Source organism: Filicampus tigris, chromosome 14 (genome assembly GCF_054856515.1).
Source record: "Filicampus tigris isolate MCC_2025a chromosome 14, RoL_Ftig_1.0, whole genome shotgun sequence".
Lineage (NCBI taxonomy): Eukaryota > Metazoa > Chordata > Actinopteri > Syngnathiformes > Syngnathidae > Filicampus > Filicampus tigris.
Genome location: NC_141230.1, coordinates 6,842,067 through 6,865,980, shown reverse-complemented (window position 1 = coordinate 6,865,980; position 23,914 = coordinate 6,842,067). Strand labels below are relative to the sequence as shown.

Below are 23,914 nucleotides of genomic sequence, written 5' to 3'. Positions count from 1 at the left end.
TGTGTGACTTTATGGCCTTAAGTGAAATCAACAAATAAGTATGCCAGAGGTGTCATAGATAAGAAGATGCCGAGCCAGGAGGAAAGGTCACAGCGACACAACGGCCAAGCTCAAGCTATCTAATCATATGCGCCAAAGAGGCCAAATCTAACAGACATTTATTTTATTCCCGGCTCGCTGTCCAGTGTGTAAGGGTCCAATGCACACTGAACGTTGAAGTCGACCTGGCATTTGACATACTATCAGAGTCATAATGATGCCAGCAGCGATCAGAGAGTGGTGTTTAGCGACCGAGAACCACTGCCCCTACTTATGTTGAAAGCTATCGCTAACGTGCTGACCACACATTTAATTGTGTTAATAGAGCAACCGGCATCAGCTGTGTGAATCCTTAACCTGGACACGGCTGAAAGAGACAGCCAAATTAAGTTCAACTCTCATGTTATGCCTCTTATGTGCCAGTTTACCAGGTAACGCAGTGTGAAAGTGGCTCTGGTGCCATTCAGAGCTTTGTTGAACCCTTTCACTGGAAGCGCCCATTTTTGTGCCAAACCGGGTTGGGGAGCCAGTGAGTTGCCGCAGGGGGGATGTAGTGGATAGAGTGGGTTCTAGCAGCAGTTTGAGCATCCGCGCAAAGTTTTGATTGATATAGCTGTACTCTTGACAATGCAAGTCAACAGTATCAAGAACAAGTGGATGTATACCAGCTGAATAATGTGGCTTTGTCCGTCTGCAAGGATATTTTAGCTACTGAATAAACACCAAAATGAGCAAAGATGTAGTGAAGAAGACATTGTTTTTATTTATTCAAGCTTAGTACAGAATTCTAGCACATGTCAGTGATACGCCTCAAGCTGATGATCCTGATGCCGCTCAGGCCCATCTCCTTGAGGCTGCGGTGCTCACCGGGCTTCACATAGATCATCCTGCCGCGGAAGTGGGGCTGCTCAAACAGCAGCCAGTGACCCTCCAGCACCTGGCAGGACAGGATGTCGTTCATGCGGAAGCGCTCCATGATGTTGTCGCAGTCCTCCAGCAGTTCGTTGGACTGACCGCTCAGGTTCTCTCGCTCAAAGATCTTAATCTTGAATTGGCCTCTATGCTGTAATTGAAATTCCAGACATCAATACCAACGTCTGCCGTGTTAACCCCGGTAACATTCATGTTTCGGTTGGCTGCTTACCAAGGGGATCATTCTGCAGGATCTGATGGAGTCCAGGGTCACTCCCATGGTCATCATGCGCTGCAGGTCATGGTACTCTCCTCTCTTGAGGAACAACTGGTTGCCCAGGAAGTTGGAGCGCTCATAGACCATGAAGCAGCCATTCTCCACCCGGCAGGACTGGCAGCGGCTCAGAACAGAGGTCAGCTCGGGGCAGTCGTTCAGGCACTCGTAGGAGCGGCCCTGGAAGTTCTTCTCCTCGAAAAGGATGATCTGAAAAATGAAATAGCCATATTTTTGCTTTGCCCATTAAAGAAATGCAACTCTTTGGAAGAGTAAATTTACCTTGCCCATTGTGATGCTTTAGGTAGTTCCCAGTGGAAGGGTCAACTTGCTCTGCTAACCCCATGATTCCAAGGCCTTTTTATACAGAATCCCGGGGGCCATGATGCGTTGTTATTCAAATGCGCAAAGCTGATGAATCGGCAGACTGTCTTTTTGCTGAACAGGGCCTATAAATGCATAACAATGCTTCTCCATCCATACATTTCTGGCTGCGAATCGCCTGCATTATGTGTGCACACAGGCTTTGTTCGTGCTCGCTCAGTCAGAAGCTTCTGCACATATGGTGTGATCATGGCCACTGGGGAGAGCGCAGCGTCCAGCGCCTCTAGGATAAACTCAGAGAACTAGAACTGAAAACTCTCTATTCACTGTACGTTTTTTAGGTATAATGATATAAACGTAAGGATGCTTTTTATCCTTAAATGTTTACGAAAACTTAAACTTACACAATAAATAAACGTCCATACACATTTTGCGGGTAGTTTTTCTTACATGGTTAGTTTTTCTTTTTGAAATGGTTCGTATTATCTTTTTATTTTGTGTACAAAAACAAATCACACTCAGGAGTGGCAAGAACGGTTAATGTAACAGATCCCAAGGGGCGGCTGTGCCACAGCTTGGCAAAGCCTGTGTATAATCTTTGACTTCTCCATTTTCATCGCTGTGCCCATTATTTCCTGGAGTTAGCACAACTTATCTTTACACCAGCAGGAAAAATAAAAAACGGCAAAATAAATATAGCAGAATATCAATTAGAAATAATAACTTACAATTTATGCAAAAAGATACTGGCACAAAAAGTATTAAATTAATGAGCCATTATTTATCCAATAGATTAACCAAAATGTCCAACTGCAACGTTATATGGAAAACAGTTTAGCTTTTTTTAGACCATTATCTGTGTCTCTATAAGTGGTAATGTTATTAGAAATAGATTTGTGTCATGTGTCATGTGTCATCTACGAAACCGCTTATCCTGGTCAGGGTCGCGGGGAGGTACTGGAACCTATCCCAGCTGACAATGGGCGAAAGGCGGACTACACCCTGAACTGGTCGCCAGCCAGTCACACACACAGACACCGCCACTGAGCGGGAAGCGATCCCAAACTGCCTGCACACAACTCAGGCGTGTGTACCACTACACCATCAGTGACCCTAGAAAGGGATTTGATTTCATAATTTATTTTACTATGATACTATTGTATTAAATTGAATGATATGTGTTGATTTTTTGTCTTACCTCTTATTCAGTATTTAGAATGTATACATGTGTGTATGTGTGTATATATATATATATATATATATATATATATATATATATATATATATATATATATATATATATATATATATATATATATATATATATATATATATATATATATATATATATACCTCCAAAATGGCAAGTTTGTTCAACCATTAGCATTGCTTCGTGAAAGAGAGCATGCCTTTTTCAACACTTTAGATTGGTCAATAATGTGTAAAAAATAACACACACGCCTGTGGACTGAGCAATAGTAAAGACTTTTTTTTTTATGAGGTTTTTGCCTGACGATAGATGGATAGATAGATAGATAGATAGATAGATAGATAGATAGATAGATAGATAGATAGATAGATAGATAGATAGATAGATAGATAGATAGATAGATAGATAGATAGATAGATAGATCGGTATAGACACAGAGAGAGATTGTTTATTAAAGATACAGTGTGTAAAATGCATTTGCCATCTAGTGGTCAACTATTAGATTGCAGTGACCTAACCGCATGCATTTTGAAGCACGTGCACCACAGTGCCTCAGAGAAATCCCACTTGGTAATCCTACCACCAATTTCTTCAGCAAAGGTGCAAGCAAAATGTCATCACAAACGACTTCTTGTTTTTCTCGAAAGTGAAGTAAGTGCATTGCATATGTTCGACTTCCTGTAGTCATTGATCCAACAAATTTGTGATCGGGTGATTTGTGTGATCGAGTATCTGTAGCAGAAAAATGGCGTCGAAACATGTCAGCGTCCTTTAATGTTTATTAGACCTACAATTATATGAAAAAAATTCAATTGAGTGATAGAAGATTGTTTTTTTATATCATTGAAAATATTTATGTGTTTTTTTAAATGAATAAACCTAAAAAGAAAAATTTTGCTACTGTCCCGTTAATATATATTTTTAAGTGGACCCTAAACTCTTAATTTGAATTTTTTTTTTTTATAGTTCAGGTTCATTTAAAAAACAACATAAAACAGATGAATATGATTGAAGAAGAAATTTTATTTTTGTATTGCGAATATGGTCTGTAATTATACAGGTATCGGGATGTCTGAAAAACCCTTCAGCAGCGTAGGACAAGATGGAGGGCTAAATAAAATTTCCATGATGGATCTATTTTAAAGCTGTATATCCAATGACTGTAAAATAAAAAACACACACAATGTCTGTCAGGAAGAAATCAATTACAAAGCCAGTTAAAAATCCGACATCTTTAATAAACAAAGCATTTGATATTTACAGCAAGGCTAGCATTTGATGGCTAAAATTCTGTGACCCTCCTGAAGGAGCCGACGATGGCGCAGGTGGCGCACCAGTCGCGGTACCGCCGGTACTCGCCAGGCCTGAGGAAGTACTGCCGCCCTCGAAAGTTGGGGTACTCGTAGAAGATCCAGTAGCCGTTCATGACGTTACAGGAGTAGATATGGCGGTGGTGGAAACGGTCGGACACACAGGCACAGTCGTCCATGAACTCCATCATGTGACCGCTGAAGTCAGGCTTCTCATAGATACGCAATCTGTACGAGCCTCGGTACTGCGGGATCACATCAGAAGGGACAGTTGGTTTTGCGAGGCCTTCAAAATGACTATTCTAATTTGAAGTAGTCCTAATGAAGGGCAGGATCGTGGTACATTGGAAGAACCCAAACTACATGAATGACCAGTCTACATTTTAAGTACCTGACACCAGAAATGAAATCACAGACATTGTAATCATAAACCAGAGGCAGAGTCGCAGACATCAAAACAAACAGCCACTCTTTAAGTACGAAAACACAATGCAGAAATGCAGACATTGAAACTACCAGTCTGGCTTAAAGTACAGAAACACACGGAACGCTTTGTCTAGCTTTTAAGTCTGGAAACAACTGCCCAGCTTTCAAGAATAGAAACCAGAGGCAGAATCATGGCCATTGAAATGATTTGTCTAGCTTTAGGTACAGAAACCAAAGGCGGATTCGTAGACATCGGAATGACAGGTCCAGCTTTTCAAAATAGAAACTAGAATCTGATTTCAAACATGAGAAAGAATTGTGTGACTTTTAAGAATCGAAAACAGAAGCAGAATTGTGGACATCGGAGCGGCCTGTCTAGCTTTTATATTGGGAAACCATAGGCCGAATCTTAGACACTGGAATGATTGCCCTAGCTCTTAAACATTGAATCCGGAAGCAAAACAATGGACATCACAATGACTAATTGAGTTTTCAAGCCGAATGAAGAAAATGGGAATGACTGGTCTATCTTAGAGAACAGATTCAAAGGCAGAACTACGAGCATTCCGACCCTTACTGCGGGAATCATCCTGCACGAACGGATGCAGCTGCTGAAACCCATCCATCTCTGGTAGTCGGGATAGTCTCCTCTCCTCATGAAGTACTGGTGGCCCATGAAGTTGGCGCGCTCGTAGATCATGAAACAGCCACTCTCCACCCGGATGGAGTTGCAGCGGTTAAAGAAGGAGTGAAGGTCCGTGCAGTCGTTGCTGCACTCATAGCTGCGACCCTGGAAGTTCTTGTCCTCGAAGAAGATGATCTGTCGGGAGACGGGAGGTTGCGTGATGACAAACCAAGAACCAAAATGTGGTTTGATGCCAGCCGAGCAGAGCCTACCTTGCCCATGGTGTCTATTGGAGAGATTTCTCATGTTTCCAGGGCTTTTTATAGCACCTCCGCACAAACAAAGCATTGTTATTCAAATGGTCTGCTAGTTATAAATGAACGCTGCTGGCACATGTGCACCTTTTTGTTGGACTATGACATGGGGTGAGAAATATAGATTTGTATTTGACACAAAAAGAGAATAAATAATTAACAGGGTTTGACGTTGATGGACAAGGGAAAGGACTAGTATGGTATCCACACATCCTGTGGACAATAGAGGCAGAACAATATGGAAAAGCGCTGTTCACGCCTAATGTGTTGCATAACAGTGCAGGGAGCCACCCGCTGTTCACACTGCAGGAACTTCATGTATGCTAATACACAGGACGACAAGGATTTAGTAAGGTTTGTAAAATGTACACACATTTTTGTTGTCTGAATGAGTAAGTTTAAGTTGCATCTTGGTCCATCTTAATGGACTACAATCACATTTACATTTACAAATACAGAGCATGTACATATTTAAAGCCTTCCCCCCCCAATAAGATTACAATCAAAATCATAACACTGCTTTGAATTAGAGTTTAGCTTTGAGTTCATCCAGAAATGACAGTAAAAGTGTAGTTGGAAAATAACATATTCAACTCCACTGGTTTGGATAGTACAACTTTTAATATAAAATATATGTCCGTAGTAGAAAATTGTAAGGGATGAAAAAAAAAAAAAAAATACAAACAGTGGTTAGTGTAAAATTGGAAACGATTCTAGGCATCTTTAATTCCAATTTTATTCTTTGGTTCCATGAAAAATATATATATAATCTAACGGTGGCGAGTACAGTGGAGAGTGTTAGCACATCCACCTCATAATACTTAGGTTCAGGGTTCAAATGTGGGCTCCACCCTTCCTGTTTGGAGTTTGCATGGTCTCCCTGTGCTTATCTGGTTTTCTTTCGCATTCCCAAAATATGCATTTTAAAAATGACAATATGTGGTGCTACAATCTGGTAAAGTGTGGTAGAGTGTGATTTCAATGAATGAAATGAGTTTTGTGTGGGCAGTCTTGTAAGTCTACTGGAAAAGGGGACATGATTTTGGACAGGTAGATGCAGTGTGTGAGCAGTTGTGGTTCTCCAACCAGGTCTGAAGTTGTTGGCATTGTAGTCCATGACCAACCAAATTTGGGGAGTTGATATGCTAACAGCCGGTGCTTTCGCACAATGCTCAATTTAAAAACGTCACATCCCCAAAACAGCAAAAATACAACTACATTTCCAGTAATGAGCTCAAGTGATGTAGCCACGAGCAGGATTCAGTAGACGTTGGATGCTGTAGCCGGGGTGTCGAACTCCGGTCCTCGAGGGCCGCTGTCCTGCCTGTGTTCCATCTCTTCCTGCTGCAACACACCTGTTTCAAATGATCAGCTCATCAACAAGCTCTGCTGGAGCCTGATCTTGATCCCGATCGTTTGAATCAGGTCTGTTGGACGAGGAAACCTCTCAGACATGCTGGAGGATGGCCCCTGAGGACTGGAGTTTGACACCCCTGTGTGTAGTGTATCCTAAAAACCAGGGCCAGCGATAACCAAATTGGGGCCAGACGCACAATTTCATTTGTGTGCCCCTCAAACGGAAAATCCTGAAAATATCGTGGGAGACTATGTAGTCATTTGCAACCGTGAATCCTTCTTTACAATATACAGCAAATCACTGTACATTTGTAAATTAGGCTACAATATGACAATTTTCAGGGGAACCTATTCTTCATTATTCACTGAAAAACTCAACTATTTGCTATTTTTGTGCTCGTGCCAAAGCCATGTCTCATAGAAAAATAAGCTATCACACGGCCAAGGTATGTTAAAATGAGGGGAGGAGCTTCAGATAATTAGGCCACAGTTCTGTGGAGTTTTAGACGCACGTGCGTGGGATTTCGTTGCTTGGTGTGGGGCCACTCAATAGCTTTACACATCTCTTCTAACTTTGTGAACGTGTCGGACAACAGTCTTACCTGCACTCGGTTCTTCAGTTGCTCCAGCGTACACGAACTGCACACAAACCAGCAGCACTGCCCGGCTTATGACACATGCTGGCCAATTTTCTTCTTTAATTTCTTCACAGGGTTTAACACTACGTTTCCCGTCGTCCAAAAAAAGGACGAACCGGACTCCCATGTAATGTAATTGAAGTTACACTGTATACAGTTTGAATTTGCTGTTATTCTGGCTTTACTTGTTAGTTATATGATAATCAGAGCTGGGCACTTGACCCTTTTTTGCCCGTCCGGCCGCGACCCGGGTACCCTTCCGGTTGCGACTCCCCGGCCATATTCCGCCCCGTTCCGACCCCACCCCCCCTAAAAAAATAAATACATAAAAAAAACCTGCATGATGCCCCCGCGGGAGAGATGCTAACGGAAGAGGTTTATTTAAAGACATTTAGCTTGCTAACTTACTATTCAAACCCGCTGTGGACACGCTTCAAAACGTACCACTTACTCACATACTTACCCAGCTGCGAATACTAACTTGCATTGCGAGCCCTGGGGTTGGTTTCGTCGTATTGTATAATTATTTGGGTCCAACAGACGACAAGTCTGCAAGCATTCAACAAGTTACTTATTTTCTATACTTCCCCTCCTTCACACTTCCCAGCCTTCAAAATAAAAGCATGTCAGCAAACCACTACACAGCAGTTTTGCTACGGCATATTTCCGGAAGTAGGAAAGTTCATGATGTGCCATACTTGAGTGCTGCGCGCAGCTTGAACATACTCCCGGACACAAGTTGTTTTGAAAGAAGCCTAAAAAGAGGCCTTTCACCGAGTAGGCTGAGATGAAATTTGGCCGCCTCACGAGCACGTCACACGCATGAGGGCCGATTAGTGGGCCGGACTAAAATCCACTTCCGGCCATGCTTAGTCCAGCCATTTTTTTAAATTTGTCACCTCCTACCCCTCCGCCCCAAAAATGGGCATCCAGCCGGAACGTCCGACCGGTCCGGCCCAGGGACGGACTGCCCAGCTCTGATGATAATATAGAATACTTTTGATATTGCATTAGTTCTCTTCACTTAAATATGAAGGGAGTGAGGGCTCATTAAATTATAGTGTCAGGAGGCTCTGTCAGGATCTGGGAGCCAAGAAAAATTGAAACAGTTTTTCAAATGGAATGGTTTTCAAGTTTTAACAGGACGTATCAGTCCTTTTAGCCTCCAAAGGTTTATAATCTGACCCCACATCGACACAACTGCTCCATCCTGTCCAGCTCAGGTTTGATCTTATTTTTTTTGTTTTACCCTAATCCTGTGAAGACATCTTTGCACTCATTGTAGGTATCAGTATCAATTACTTTTTCAACAAAGTCTTTTGAGTAGTCCCATTTTGGATCAAGAATCTCCCCCCAGTATTGCTGCTGAATTTGACTCAATTATTTGAGAGTCCGGCTGATGGATTTTTGTCTTGTAATCACAGTTCAGTATAGCGTTACCCAATGGCTCTATCTTGCGGCGACAGGATGTCACTAGTTTGAAGCTGGATTTCTGAAATCTTTGTTTAGAAGCCACTTGATTTGAAAGCTGATAGTGGTCGAATGTTGCAATCAGCAGCAGTCTCAGGCCTGAAGACAAGCTTTTGGACATTCATTTTTAGCACTTCTTCACAATTTTTGTCATCTTTGTTTGTCTGCCTTCAGTCTGTTTTTTACTCACTTTTTTTTTTACTTGCAAACTCGAGCTTAGTTGTTCTTACGTAAATACAGTTTTACACATCAAGCCATAAGCAGGGCACTTGCCATATTCATGTATTTTTTTTCCACATTTGGCACAGTCTTTGCTACCCTTAGCTTTGGGCCTTCTTGGCAGCTTAGCTTTAGCAACTATATTCACTGCAATGTCACTTTCTTTGTTAAGTGCTTTCATGTGACTTTGTGGGGCTTTGTTGGCTCTGCATATGTCAATTGCTTTGGTTAAGCTAAGGTCCGGCCCCGCCCAAGTAGTGTAGTTCTGAACTATGCATTTTCCACTCCAGGCTATCCAGTTTTCTGCTAGATTTCCTTCGAGGTATTAAGTGCTTGGTGGCTTTACTTGCTCCATTGTCTAACTTCTGACACCATGTCATATATGTTACTGTGAGATCAGGATGGCTTTAAATTGTCAGTGAACATGGACACATAACAGGCTGGCAGGCTTGTTCTTCCCACTTGATTTCTTGCTCGAACATACATTGCTATTGGAGACTCTCAATGCTACATGTGACAAGAACCAAAGTCCACACGTTTAAGCACTGCTGCCATTTTATTCAGCGTATGAGAAAGTGCAAAGAGCAGACACTTGACGAGAATCTTTGTGTTCTTCTTAAAGGTCCAAGAGACGCTTGATGGAGCCCACGCGGGAGGTGGAAGCGTTCCATTCGTTGAAGCTCCGGTAGGACCCGGGACGCAGGTAATAGTGGCGCCCCCTGTAGTTGGGCTGCTCGTACATTAGCCAGTGGCCGTCGGTGACGTTGCACGAGTTGAAGTTGGACACGCGGAAGCGCTCTGGGAGGTTGGGGCAGTCGTCAGTCAACTCCATCAACCGGCCCTCCATGTCAAAGTTCTCGTACAGATTCATCTTGAAGGTGCCGCGATGCTAATGAGGAGACAAGCATTTCAATCATCAGTTAAAAATATTTTTTTCAGGCATTTGCCTTTAGCCCCACTAATTACCAGCTTACCCCAACACCTGGTAGAAGGTATTTTCATTTTTACCTATACTAAATTATTTTACTTTATTGTTTCACATAGTACTGAATATAGAATATTTCATTAGGCTCACAGGTGAGCTGGATTATTTTATCTCAGCTGACTTTGTGTTTAGAAGCCACTTGACTGAAAGCTGATAGTGGTGACGCTTTTGCACAGCACCAGTATCAAGCCTGAAGACGAGCTTTTGGACATCAATTTTCAGCACTTGTTCCGCAAGAAGCGGGGCACACCCTGGATTGGTCGCCACAATCACGGGGCATACGGAGACAAACAATCGTTCGAATCAATAGACAATTTACAAATTCAATTGACTTAACATGCATGGTTTTTTTTTAATGTGGAGCAAATCCACTCAAAAAGAAGAATTCCTTGAAAATTCGACTTTAAATATAACTTGAAAGGACAACCAGAAAATATAACATCAATAAAAAAAAAAAACTATAAAAATAAACATAAGCTGTTCCTGCTGTGCATGCATTGGCCTCTTGGGGACAGTGTGGTGCCACGCATGCATGGAGTACACACTTAAACTGAGATACGAAGAGTAGAAGAAAGGAATATATAATATTAATAGAACTTAATCACAAGCTCTATTAATATTATATTTTACGAAAGCTGCAGCTCAGGTTCTGAACACAACAAAGAGATTGGAACATATTACTCCAGTCCTAAAGGCTTTACACTGGCTCCCAATTAGCTGTAGAATCTATTTTTAAAATTTTTCTACTGGTCTATAAATCACTGAATGGTTTGGGTCCTGAATCCATAAATGAAATGCTGATTGAATATAAACCCTGTAGGGATCTGAGAACTGCCGACTTGGGTCAATTGGTGGAGCCCAGAGTTCATAGTAAACATGGTAAAGCTGTATTTAGCTGTTCTGCTGTACACAAATATAATAAGCTGCCAACAGAAGTGAAGTCAGCCCCGAGTGTGAATGCCTTTAAATCCAGGTTAGAAACTTAGCTTTTTTTCTCATGCCTTTGACTAAGGTCCTCTAAACAATTTTAAGCATTTATTTTTCTTTTAGATATTTTAGAAACCCACTTTTACTTCTTTAATTTACTTTTTAATGTTTTTAAAGTTTTCTGTTAATGTGTTTAAATGTTGTCAAAGTACAGTACATTCTAGTCATTTTTGTTTGCTACTCTCTCCGCTCTGCTTTTGAATGTTGTTAACTGTTGTGTTTGTAAATACTTGTAGGTGTTAAGTCTGTGCTTGTGTGAACCACATTGATTTGCCCTGTGAAATGTGAAATATGCTATATAAATAAATCTGCCTTGCCTTGCTTTATAAGTCTGTGCTTGTGTGAACCACATTGATTTGCCCTGTGAAATGTGAAATATGCTATATAAATAAATCTGCCTTGCCTTGCTTTATAACATGATAAATTTCACGTGGTAATTTGTAATAAGTTTCACGTACCGAGTAAGTTTGATGTTTTAATGTGATAAGTTATCATATTAAAAACAGGGACGTGCGATTACAATAAGTGATTTTCCGTATTAATTCTTTGGTCTGTGCTTTACGTTGATTTTGTTTTTCAGTCAAATAATGTCAGTGATTTCATTATTGAAATCAATAAAATAGCTGAATTTGCAAATTTACATCTCACATACGGTACATGGGAGACAAGGGCGGCTGTCATGAGTCATCGCATCTTTCGTGCCTCACGCAACCACACATGAATTAATTGCTGACGCAGGCAGTTGGCGAGTACCCTCACACAAGTGACATTGCTTGTTTTCATCACACATGTACTTTTCACAAGCTGATGTTCAACAGTTTGTCTAATATAATAAGTCTTTCTGATCGACAGAGGTGGACAGACACATTTTTCATTTGTCATTTTTTATCGTCATCCCGTCATTATTTCAAGCCGAACCAAACTGTAATCGTCAGTCCGTCATCGTTATTTTCACCACGCATCCGTCATCGCGTCCGTCAGTAACTTTCATGGGTCTGCCAGTCCGTCAATCATCAATCGATGAAAAAAAAAAAAAACATGTCATAGTTCAACACGTCAAAAATCCAATTTGATTAAAATTGTAAATGGCGTCCGCTATATATCAGTGTATCTACATCACACGGTACCTGACCAAAGTGATTTATACACACAGTCACATACATTGCACATACACTTAACTCATTCACTGCCAGTTATTTTCAGACCCTCTTTTACCCTAACGTTTGAAAAATTAGAAAAAAATAAAAATACGTTCCTGGGATTGAATGGCTGGTCTGTGAAAAGAAAAGTAAATTTGTCAATGGCAGTGAATGAGTTAATTGCAAACTTAATGTATTGAACTGTCGAGTGCAGTGGGAGCACGCTGGTGGTTGCCTGCCCCTGATGTAACTCCTAAAACGCCAAAAAGTTTGACTTTAAAGTTTAAAATGGCTTACCTTAACCAGAATCCCGCATTGCCTTGTAGCCAAAGGTACAATCCTTGTGGAAACCGAAACCAGGGCCGTGTCCAAATATCCACCCTTATCCCCTAACCCCTCATTCGCTATATAGTCTCACAATATATGTTGCTACCACTATATAGGAGTTCCCTCATTCTATTTGACGATTTAGACAGCACAGCCAGCTCACTACTTTCTCCTCGTCGCATACCACATGAGCACCGTACCTGTCATGACGCACCGGTGCATTAAGATTGCCGACGATTTATTGTGAATAAAAAAAAAATGTTTATTTTAAATTGTATTTAATTTGCTTTGTTGTACACATTTTCAACTATCCATCCATCCATCCATTATCTGTACCGCTTCTCCTCACAAGGGTCGCGGGGCGTGCTGGAGCCTATCCCAGCTTTCTTTGGGCAATAAGCGGGGGACACCCTGAATTGGTTGCCAGACACAAAGACAAACATCCGCACTCACAATCACACCTAGGGGCAATTTTTTTTTTTAGAGAGTCCAATCAACTTGCATGTTTTTGGAATGTGGGAGGAAACCGGAGTACCCGGAGAAAACCCACGCAGGCACGGGGACAACATGCAAACTCCACACAGGGAGGCCGGAGCTGGGATCGAACCCACGACCTCTGAACTGTGAGGCGGACGTGCTAACCAGTCGACCACCGTGCCGCCCCATTTTCAACTAAATAAAGTGGATTAATGATTTCCATGGTATGTCGTTGTTGCCATGTTGTTTTCCTGCTCGCAATGCACCACTGATGCTTACTACTTTTCCAAGTGCATTGTGAGTGCACTACATTTTTTGGGGGGGACATTGGTTCTTTTGGTATCAAGAATTATACATTTTTGTACTATTTTTGTATTATTTATGTAACAAAACTTTTATTACGAGGGTTGCTAATACCTAGTAGAAACACCTAGTAGACACAATAATGTGTTCGAGGCCTTACCATGGGGATGAGGCGACACGAGCGCACGCAGTCGTTCATGAACATGGTTCCAGTGTAGTCAGGGTTGTCGCCCCTGCTCAGGAAACACTGGTTACCCATGTAGCCCGGCTGGTCGTAGATCATGAACATGCCGCTCTCCACGCGGATCGAGCGGCAGCGCTCGAACATGGTCTGCAAGTCGGTGCAGTCGCCAGTGCACTCGCAGTGGTGGCCCCGGAAGTTCCTGTCCTCGTAGAAGATGATCTTGAGTGAAAAACACATGAAAACAAATTGTAAATATGATATTATCTGCGAAATGAAGTCAAAAATAGAAACACATCAGACCTTCCCCATGTTAGTGGTGTCAGTAGATGGTTGTTCGTTGGCGGAGCTCATTGCTTTTATGTCACGCTTGCTTTTATAGAAACCAGGCCCGCTGTCAGCAGAGATCCCGCAGGAGTCTTCTCTCCTCCCTGGGTGTCATTGTACCGCTGCCACAAAACAACCATGACTCCCGGAAAAGCCAACGTGGCGTTCCTCTTGTTGGTTGTGTCAATAGGATTCATCCTGTCACGGTGGAAGGATTGTCGTGCATAGATGTAAATGGAGCTCTAGAAAAACTGGACAAGACACTCAGCAACATTATCATCAAGGTCGTTGTTCTACGTATGTATGTGGGAATACCTCAAATTTGAAAAAACAGAAATGGAAAATGGAAATTAATGTTTGATTCAACAACTTTCCAAAGCTAAAACCACAGTGCCCTTTTAATCTATTTGTGACTTATGTACAATAAAAAAAATTTCTGTGCACAACTGCGGTAAAACTATAGTAGTCACTTTGTTATAGAAACCAACTCTTTCTTTTCTTTGCCACTCAAAGTCAACTTTGGGTGGATAAGAAAGAATGAATTAATTTTTAGAAAAGGTTCACCGATATGATAACGAGTGTTAATAAAAATAGCATGTATTGGGTCCCATTAAATGAATAACATTACATTGTATTTGTAATGCACTTCTTTTTGAATTACAATTCAAATCACGAGAAGGTAAAAATAACTAAATAAATACATAAATAAAAAAAGATTAACGATTGAAAAAACAAGGACGGATGATAAAAGATAAATAAATAAATAAATAAATGAAAAAAAGATTAACCATTGAAAAGCCAATAACAGATGATAAAAGACTAACAGAAAGAGAAAAGGAGGGAAATGGATGAAAGCCTACCTGTCCTTGCTTATCTGTGCCGCAGAGTTTGGGGCAGGCAGTAAAGGCTTGTCTTCACAAAGCACAGGATCAGAGTATGGTTTTATAGTGGCGCTCAATAAAGGCTTTTACCAGATCCAACCTCAGCTGTTTGTTCAGGCAATGCTGACATAGCTGCCAACAATCTTAATCCAGTCATAGAAGCAAAATGCATGAATCATCACTCCAAAGACCCGACACTGAAAAAAAATGATGGTTGAATTTACTGAATTTTATTTTGTCAAGTGGTTGCCCAAAATAAAATAATCTGTATCCAGATACATTTTTAAACTAGATGTATAGTCTGCTTAAAAAATCTAATTGGATTCAGATGATTTTATTTTGTGCAAACACCTGATGAAATAAAATTGGGTAAATGATGCACAGCATTTTTTCAGTGTAGTAATTAGTTTTCATGATGGTATCACCTACACATACTGCTTGACTATGTATTATTATTTATTTATTTTTCTCATCTTAAACTTTAATATTATTGAGTTTTAACATATCCTGCAGTCACAGCATTAGCACCCACCCATCCTACATTACAAAACTGTATGATTCTTTTTTACTGGTATTATCTAACATTATTTTTGATAGTTTCAAAAATGTATTGTATGAATCATTAACTGTAAATTTAAATCTCAATTTAAAAGTCTGGTGATTGAAGATCAGTGGGACAGGATAGCTCGTACTCAAGGGTACATAATATTTTAATAACACGATTTATATCACAGCTAACAAATGATTTTAGTCAAAGGCAGATGTGCCAATTTTATCTACTGTATCTATGGAATGCTATTTTAAATGTGGACAAAATACCTGCACACGTACGGTGATCCTAAAGTTCAAATTAAAAACACACAAACACAAAAAAACAACCAAAAAAAAAAAGAATCATGTACATCATAGTATTTTATTATTTCATTTTTCAAGAATGATGCAAAACTGATGAACAGCAAACCAACTAGAGAAAGTAAGTACTTATTTTATGCACTCATTTTATGCATTTTTTTTCGACAAAAATCAACACATTTTTATATTATTCAGGTACTATGTTTGTCATGCATGTCATTCAAAATATGCAAAAAGTTACTGCATTAGGTTGTAATATAAAAAGCGAAAATAGCAGATTACCGGTACATGGACCGAATATGCTTAGTCCGACAATTTTTTTTAAGTTTCCCGACTACAAAATGGGCATCTGTCATAGGCGGACCGGTCTGTCACATAGGCGATATGCCCAGCTCTGTGTATGTGTGTGTGATAGATGTATGACAAAAATGGCAATTAAAATAAGCAGGGTCCGACATTAATGGTGGCCCGATGGCCTGGGGCCATACAGGGACTCCCGTTCGCTTGCGTGACGAGGTGCAAGGGGAGCTTTTTACCCTTTAAACGGAGAGTCGGCTGTCTATTTCTATTTCGGAAGTCATGTGTGGGAACCGCAGCAGCGCTGGTGAAAAATTGTGGCCCCCTCCATAGATCCCTGATCTATGGTACCTAAATGTATATAATGACACGCCGTCAGTCATGCAGAGAAACTGGCCACGCCTCAGCTCTCCTTGTCTCCTTCACCGTCCCCCTGAGGTCAAAACAGAGTAGAGGTGAGGAGTGCTGGCGGTTTAAATACACCAGGTAGCAATAGTCACCTTTCAAGAACATCAGACACCCAAACAATTGTAGGTGGAGTGACTTAATTAAATAAAGACTTGATTAGATCAGTTCATCTAAACAAGAATTTATGCCGACAAGTGCTGATGAGACATATACAGAATAACTTCTACTCACGCTAAAGAATGAATGGGAGGAAGAGGAGAGGGATGACAAGGGCGGGGATTGTGCTTGGACTCGTCTGCTGGGAACTTTGGCTTTTCTATTCTCAGACAGCCATCTTTTCAACTTTTGATCTGCAAAAGGGACAAAAGGTTTTATAGGAAAAAAAAAACATTGGTCAAACCCCAAATGCCAAAGTTGAAAATGTCCAACACAGCATAAGTGTTGTAATTTAATAGAAGTACAGATAGTTGTTTGAAATGTTGGCATGAAATAATGCAAAATAGTATAAAAAGAGCACCAAAGAGGATAGCTGTTAGCTGTGCAACCATGCGTGCCGCCATCTTGGGTAGGATTTGCACTCCTGTACATAGCTAGCCTGGAAATCCAGCCAAGAGCAGATGTGATGTCAGAAAAAAAAAAAAAAAAAAAACACGTCGTCTTTTGAAATAAATGCTTCCAGACAGTGCCAGCTGGTTATTTAAAACTGATTTAATGCTAAATGATGTTAAACTGTCATTTCTCACTCTCATTCGCTCTCTTTAAAAACGAAATTAGTGGAAATGTGTGTTTTGGTCATACATCAGGACAAGTGTCCTGCCATCTTGTCCTTTTCTGACAGACACACGGCTTAACATTAACAAAAGCAAGAGGTTGGCCTGATGCAGACTGCTAATGTTATAGCGCGTCCTGACGGGGAAAGTGCAAGAGGTATATTCTTCATTGAGTGCTGGGGACAGCTAGCTATGAGAAAGTAAATTCGGCAATCCCAAAGGCTTATAAATTTATTCAGGAGGCAAAAGAAAGTGGGTCTGGAAAGCCAGCCCTTCACCTCACCAGAAATGGGTGTCATTTTCGGACTAAGCAGCCCAGAATTACTCTGAAATCATTAAAATGTCTTTGGCACTAAAAAAGTACTAACTGTGTTTCCTGCAGTGTTGCACGGCCTTGTAGGAGCTCAGCATTGCCAGTGGGTGGCAGGAGAGGGTGAAGGGACAAACGATGGAGGCCTGGGGATAGAACAGATGTTTGATAGTTTGAAAGTTGTTCAGGTGGTCTATGTACAGTATGAGTTTCATGTGTTGTGGTGATACCTTGGAGCGTTTGTCAGGGTACGAGGCAACAGGTTTACAGCTGTAAAGAGCCAGGATCTCCTCCGCTGGCAGGCTGCTCTGAAGAGGGGTCAGTAGGTCACATGAGTTAGGGATGAAAGGTTCATAACATTTGCCATATAATCCCAATTTCCTAATTGCAAAACACAGTTGGTGCTATTCATATACATAATTTTATAATAGTTGCATGAATGGTCAGAGATGTCACTGATTACAGCGACAATTTATTTAAGTTGGCAACACAGAAACCAAGTTGCTGCTCTTGTTCGCTTGCATTGCTGACACACATGTACAGATAAAAGCAGCGCAAATTTGACATTTTAGTTTGACTTCCTAAAAGCTGTAGAGATTGTGGACAGGCCGGATGTGGCCCGCTGGCCCTACTTTGTCCAGATGTGCTGTAAGTCTTTAGGCTCATCCATGAGGTTGTGGGTTGGGGGAAAAAATGACCACCAAACAACGATCTCTGGTGCTCATCTGAGAACCGAAAAATTGTTCAGCCCCAGTAACACTGCATGAGGTCTTCCACAGTCTTTGTATATTTCCAATGTCCGGCTTTGCACATTATTATGTTAAGTACTAACAGGTACATACATCCAAAGGTGGGAGTAAATCACATATGTGCAAGTCACAAGGCTCAAGTCGTAACCTTCAAGTGTCAAGCCAGTCCCAAGTCGCTGTGGAAACGAAATCAAGCACGCCGAGTCTCCACCAAATTTCAAGCGAGTCAAGTTATTACTTGGTTCAAGCAAGTTGTAAGTCAAGTCATAAAATCTTGCTTAGTTACAACATATGTTGGAGTGATACAGTAATCAAATATTTTTTTCCACTGATCATACTGTAAAAAGTACATTATCTCTAAAAAAAATATATAACGAACATTTACATCTCTGAAAAGGAAATGAAAATCTACTTAAATAACAACTTAAAGTGGAAGTCAACCCAAACATATTTTTTTTTCAGAATATGTTCCTAGCAAGCCCACTAGTTGAAACAGGGCATTCTGATAAATATTGCATTTGTGGAATAAGTGCTAATCCACTCGTTTTTAGCCATCTCTGGGGGCGGCCATTTTGTCTTCTGTCGACTGAAAATGACATCACAACGGCTCACAATGACCAGTCATGGCTGACCTGTTTTCTGAATCCGAGCCGTGATTGATCGTTGAAGTTGAGTGAAGTGAAATGCATTATTAGTTTATGGGGGCACAGCCACATCAAACATGGTGGACATTCTCGCAACCCAAAAAGTATTCTATAGACTGTTTATCGATGTCGTAGGGAAGAGTGGGGTGATTTGTGCCAAGGGGCAAGTAGTGCCACCCCTGTTTTTTAGAAAACCATAGAAGTTAGTCAACATATTTTTGAAGAGGCATCCATTTTGCTCATCCTGCAAAGAAGGGATACACATGGCTTACTATGTAAGCACATTTAAGTTTAAAAAACATTTTTGCCCTCCAAAGTGAAATTTCTATAATAAAGTCTTTTTGATTGCCAAGTTTGAACAATTATAGAAACTTTGAAACCAGTTCACCCATGTTTGAGTGGTGTAGTACGCTACATCATGAGTCTATACAGTTAGCATGATGCTAGCTCAAAAGAGCTGGGGGACATTTCTTTTATCATGTGTTCTGTGAAGCACTTGGTTTTCATTGATTGATTGAAGGATTTGTAATATTTTATTGTGTCTCATTAGGCTGTGCATGTGTACCTTTTGCTGTGGCTATGCAGCGTGCATATGCAAATAAATGATATTGCTTACCATGACAATGCCTGCAAAGGATGACAAGATCATGGCCTCACGAGCCAAGCGATTAGCATATATTCGGCAGTTTCCTGGAATTTGGCGCCGCCCACTGTGGCAAATGAGGGAAAAGCCAGGGTCAGCGTTTGCATATACGTTTACAATTGTTGATTTTGATATTAACACACAATTGATCATAATCTATACAGTAATAAACATTTGATCATATTTTTCAATCGTTTAGCTTCTGGAGGGCTTCATGCTCAAAGGTGTTTTAAATTGGACATGCATATTGATTTACTTTTTAATTGCTTATCATTTAGTTGGGTCTCTGGAGTCGTGCTCACCAAGTATGAAATTGAGAAACAAAAACGATAAAGCTTGTTTCCGCCTATTCTTATTGTGAGGCGACCTTCATCTCCAACAATGCTATAAAACAGCTGGGCTAATTAGTTTACATACGTAGTAACTAATAATTAGCTTACACAGGAACTACAGCACGGCATTGGTGGTTTCCCGCAAGTGCTAATCGTTTGTAATAAGGTTGCAGAGGGGCTCTGGAGAGAGTCTCGAAGTCTCAACGAACAACAAAAAGTTGCAAGATGCGTTGCTCATTGCTATTTGAAAAATTGTTGCGAGAGTGGTACAACAAGTCACTACACTGGCAACACGGATAAGACTTCGTCACAAGCCCTAGCACTGCCTTGGGTCATCACTATAACGAAAGCCATAGGGCCAATCCCAATACCCACACTTGCACCCACAAGTGCTCTGTCGCCCCGCCCCCTTTGCCGCCTTGCTCCGCAGTTCAACTGAGCCTGCATCCATGGCCCCTCAGCCGAAGCTTTTTACCCACAAATCATTGCGGATTTGACCAAAACAGCGGGAAACTGACGACATTCGGTGGAATTCCTATACCTGTACCGAAAATATGTCTCTTCAAGTGTAAATGTAGAATAATTACAAAGTTTATCATTTGTATATGTGTTATTTCAATCGATGTTTTAAAGTCACAGTTTACCTACAGTACGTATTTTGTCCTTAGAAACCTTCTGCGTATGAGCCGCATATCGTGCAGGAGCCGCAATTAGTCCAAATAATTTAGCCATTGCTCCCATCGACTGGAAAATCGAGCCCGAGTTCTACTTTCAGAAGTTTTAATAGAATTTTAAACAGCAAAATGTCCAAAACAACAATCCGTGCCGCCATGCTTGCTGACGCAGAGGTATAAGTGGATGATGTCACATGCACCGTCCGAATTCGTTAATTTTTGTCCGCTTGTTACCTGCGCACTCGAACATTACGTGCACTTCGACTACGTGCAAACTTCAGTGAAGACCGTAGGATGCAAGTGTGGATATTGGGATTGGGCCATACTCGCCAGAACCACCCTCCAAAATGGCGTGATTTGAACCAGTGCGTGAAATGAACAAGTATGACCTACAAACACTTTATCGTTACGGTAATTTAACCAAATATTGTCAGAGAACTTTTTAACCTGTTAACTGTTTTAAATTGTGAATAAATGCATCATGTTTCCTTGAAAGTTTTAAATATTTTTTAAAGCTCAGACCACAAGATGGCATATGCCCTACATGAGATCTTTGTCCCGTGTTTTGGATCCTGGCTCCTCGTCCAGCCACCAAACTGCAACGCTGATGGCGAGATCATAGTGAGCCTGAAATATTAATACCAACAAAATGCATCAAAGACAAAACTGACACAAAAAATCAATAAAAAGCATGCATCTTCGTGTGTGTGTGTGTGTGTGTGTATGGACAATTACGAATATCCGGGCATTTCTGGTAAATAATTAATTAATCAATAAAGTTAATTTCACATTTAAATGAGGCCCCTGCCTGTTGAGTGACATGTAAGCGACAAAATGTGCATCAAATTTTCTTTATCTCGAGTCGCTGTGTGCAGGGTGACGACGCCAATTGAGTGTATATGTGTGTGTTTTATTTTTTACCATTTGTTCAATAAAGTGATTGAAAAATCAAAATCAATCAATCAATCGCATTTTATTTATATAGCACTTTTCATACATAAAAATGCAACTCAAAGTGCTTTAAAACATTCAAAGCAAAACATAGAATTATCTTCAAAACCAGTTGAAGATAGCGGTTGTTTCCATCGTCCCTCTATCCAAACCACCAGTTATGCATTACCATTCATTCCAACAAGCGGCGGTATACTACGATGACTTTATTGGAGACATGCAGTTGAGTAACTTTAAGCCAGTTGGATTCTGCAATGGGCACATTTCGCTTAACGCTTCCATTTATTTTATTAAGTGTGATATTATCCCAAATTTAAGACAGCTTATAGTCTTAAAAGCAAATCTCCTCCCGGGTCGCTGATGATCCAAAAAAGGATATTTTGGCCTTGGGGGTGGTGTAAACGCAAGTGTGACTGTTTTATTTTTTACCAGGTCATCAAGCACTGTTGAGGCTCCTTTTCCCATAGGGTCAAAAGAATTCTCACGGATTTTCTGACCAACATAGTCACTCCTGGAATCAGGAAAACATAAGCATTAAAATCCTCATTTTCAACCTTGTGTCTGGCAGGCAATATATACATACTCACAAGAGAAATTCAACATTTCTTTTAAGCTGCTTTGACTCCATTTTGGCCGTTTTTTTTTGGGGGGGGGTGCGGGGGGTCAACAGGGCGTAGCTGCAGAAAACAGGCACAGACAAAAAGGAAAACAGAACTGGAGCAAAACAAAACCAGAATCAATTCACCTTTCCATTGCAGTGCTGATGTTGAATCAATACAAACAGTACTGTAACCTATTTGAAACAAATTCACGCATTTGTACTCACCAAACAGCTGTACACAGCAATTAAAGGATGTTTACTTTAAATTATGCAGTTTGTGTCCAACCAGACCGGACTGAATGTGAGCTTCAAATGCGAAACAATATGCAATGTCTCAGGTGAACAAGCGTATCCGAATTATTTATGAACAGCCTCCAAACAACACACATGCATCACAGTCTAAATCAGCAGTCCGACCGGGGGCCAAATGCGGGCCGGGGTCAAATTTTATCCGGCACCCACCCTTTGTCATAGAATTAACAACGTCTGCCCCGCAGCCCCGTTGACGTTGATGCGTGTGAAATCCACTCTAAATGCAATTTCGCATTTACACACGAGATGGGCAGCAGCACTTTGTCCAACTCCATTACTCTGTGTGACCCTTTCCGGATAGTTTCTAAAATGATGACAATGAATAAAAAATGGAAAGTTGACAGCGAGGGCCGACAATTTAACACTAAGTGTACCAGGATTTTGACACTATAAGAAATACAAGATCCGTCAATTTGACGTAATGCCCTGTAGCAATGACGTCATTAACTAAAATGATTATTATTCACTGCTCGACTGTCTAATAAAGATATAATAATTTGTTTATTAAAATTCTGTTGTGAGTATAATGTAATGTAAATTATGTCATATAAATGAATAAGAAACATTTGGTGGAGCGCCATTGTTCCGTGCGGCTCTCGCACTGCCACATAAACTCAATATTTGTGTAAATTACCTAATTTCACATATATATTTGCTGCTGGTATTTTGCATTTAGTAATGTTCTAAATTAAATTATTGCACTATTTTCTTTCATCCTTTATAATTACATGTTCATATTCATTACGTGACTTTTATTGTGACGGTTTGCAACAGTAACAGGAAAAAGACGCACGAACCTAGTGAAAACCACCGTCAGTCTGTTTATATTTGTTTAGCATCCGCCGAAGCGGCAAAATCTCTTACGGTGGTTGGAAGCTACTATAAACAAAAACAGTTTTTTAATAAACAAGCAAGCAGAAAACCATGAGTTGAAGACTTGACCATCCATAGGTTGGGATGCTATAATTTTATTTATTTCGACTGTCTGGAATGCACTAGCCACAATATCACATCTATAGCCTATTTTACAACACGCGACAAGGCTGCTGCTCTTCCTCCTCTTCCTGTGTGTCAGCCAAGCAATTCATCCTCAGACTCGTCAGTATTTTGAAGCACATGTATCGCCTCCTCTACTCTGTTTTTTTTTTTTATCGATCATGGTGACCACCAGTTTCTCGATGCAACCGCTGGTTGCTATAGAAACCTGGCGTCCAAGCGCAATGTGTGTACCCTCAAATTGACTGGGACGCCGTAGTTAAAGGAGTAATGGCTCTTAACTATTTTTATATTGTTTAATACCATAAAGTTGCACCATGGTAATGAAAAAGATACAGAATTAGTTAAAGTCAAGAGGCCAGGAGCATCTTATATAGCACATCAAATTTTGAAAACAGTCAAAATGACTGCTCTCGTACTTCTAGCGTTAAAGTGGAAATTGGACGATTTTTCACTGAAATACACAACAACTGTGCCTCATTTTTTTGCAAGGAGACTGTTACCTAGTTCCGTTTTTAAATCTAAAAGTTCACTGAACATTTATTTTCAACAATATGCCATGTTTCAAATTAACCCTGGCCTGAATATGATATACCGGTATATGTTTTACATATTTCCCTGTCATAGAATTAAACTGTTAAAAAAAACATT

General features: G+C 40.6%; 4 protein-coding genes across 4 annotated transcripts; all 4 read right to left on the bottom strand.

Moving 5' to 3' along the window:
• Nucleotides 1–779: 779 nt before the first annotated feature.
• On the bottom strand, nt 780–1,649 carry LOC147136148 (gamma-crystallin M1-like). Its single transcript, XM_086051343.1, has 3 exons — nt 1,508–1,649; nt 1,184–1,435; nt 780–1,102 (listed from the first exon to the last, which is right to left on the bottom strand). The coding sequence occupies exons 1-3, from the start codon at nt 1,514–1,516 to the stop codon at nt 827–829; spliced, it is 537 nt and encodes a 178-aa protein (XP_085907469.1). The 5' UTR covers nt 1,517–1,649; the 3' UTR covers nt 780–826.
• Nucleotides 1,650–3,976: 2,327 nt separating this feature from the next.
• LOC147136147 (gamma-crystallin M2-like) lies at nt 3,977–5,522 on the bottom strand. Its single transcript, XM_086051349.1, has 3 exons — nt 5,393–5,522; nt 5,073–5,315; nt 3,977–4,314 (listed from the first exon to the last, which is right to left on the bottom strand). The coding sequence occupies exons 1-3, from the start codon at nt 5,399–5,401 to the stop codon at nt 4,042–4,044; spliced, it is 525 nt and encodes a 174-aa protein (XP_085907475.1). The 5' UTR covers nt 5,402–5,522; the 3' UTR covers nt 3,977–4,041.
• A 4,138-nt stretch (nt 5,523–9,660) lies between these two features.
• Nucleotides 9,661–14,757, bottom strand: LOC147136146 (gamma-crystallin B-like). The gene is made up of 4 exons (XM_086051341.1): nt 14,704–14,757; nt 13,820–14,041; nt 13,496–13,738; nt 9,661–10,006 (listed from the first exon to the last, which is right to left on the bottom strand). The coding sequence occupies exons 2-4, from the start codon at nt 13,868–13,870 to the stop codon at nt 9,734–9,736; spliced, it is 567 nt and encodes a 188-aa protein (XP_085907467.1). The 5' UTR covers nt 13,871–14,041; nt 14,704–14,757; the 3' UTR covers nt 9,661–9,733.
• A 1,492-nt stretch (nt 14,758–16,249) lies between these two features.
• c9h2orf80 (chromosome 9 C2orf80 homolog) lies at nt 16,250–21,982 on the bottom strand. The gene is made up of 8 exons (XM_086052589.1): nt 21,942–21,982; nt 21,784–21,865; nt 20,948–21,030; nt 19,371–19,464; nt 17,592–17,669; nt 17,420–17,507; nt 16,513–16,631; nt 16,250–16,306 (listed from the first exon to the last, which is right to left on the bottom strand). Exons 1-8 carry the CDS (start codon nt 21,980–21,982, stop codon nt 16,277–16,279), a joined length of 615 nt encoding a protein of 204 aa, XP_085908715.1. The 3' UTR covers nt 16,250–16,276.
• Nucleotides 21,983–23,914: the final 1,932 nt, after the last annotated feature.

Excerpts from the sequence above, each read along its gene's own strand:
- LOC147136146 (XM_086051341.1), bottom strand. The coding sequence starts at position 13,870 with ATGAGCTCCGCCAACGAACAACCATCTACTGACACCACTAACATGGGG. Across the intron at positions 13,739-13,819 it reads ACACCACTAACATGGGGAAG|ATCATCTTCTACGAGGACAG; the intron begins GTCTGATGTGTT and ends TTTTCACTCAAG. Across the intron at positions 10,007-13,495 it reads CGTGTCGCCTCATCCCCATG|CATCGCGGCACCTTCAAGAT; the intron begins GTAAGGCCTCGA and ends TCTCCTCATTAG.
- LOC147136147 (XM_086051349.1), bottom strand. Across the intron at positions 4,315-5,072 it reads CGTGCAGGATGATTCCCGCA|TACCGAGGCTCGTACAGATT; the intron begins GTAAGGGTCGGA and ends GTGATCCCGCAG.
- LOC147136148 (XM_086051343.1), bottom strand. Across the intron at positions 1,103-1,183 it reads CCTGCAGAATGATCCCCTTG|CATAGAGGCCAATTCAAGAT; the intron begins GTAAGCAGCCAA and ends TTTCAATTACAG.
- c9h2orf80 (XM_086052589.1), bottom strand. The coding sequence starts at position 21,982 with ATGGAGTCAAAGCAGCTTAAAAGAAATGTTGAATTTCTCTT. Across the intron at positions 21,866-21,941 it reads AGAAATGTTGAATTTCTCTT|GAGTGACTATGTTGGTCAGA; the intron begins GTGAGTATGTAT and ends TCCTGATTCCAG. Across the intron at positions 16,307-16,512 it reads CCTCCCATTCATTCTTTAGC|GGGGACGGTGAAGGAGACAA; the intron begins GTGAGTAGAAGT and ends TTTTGACCTCAG.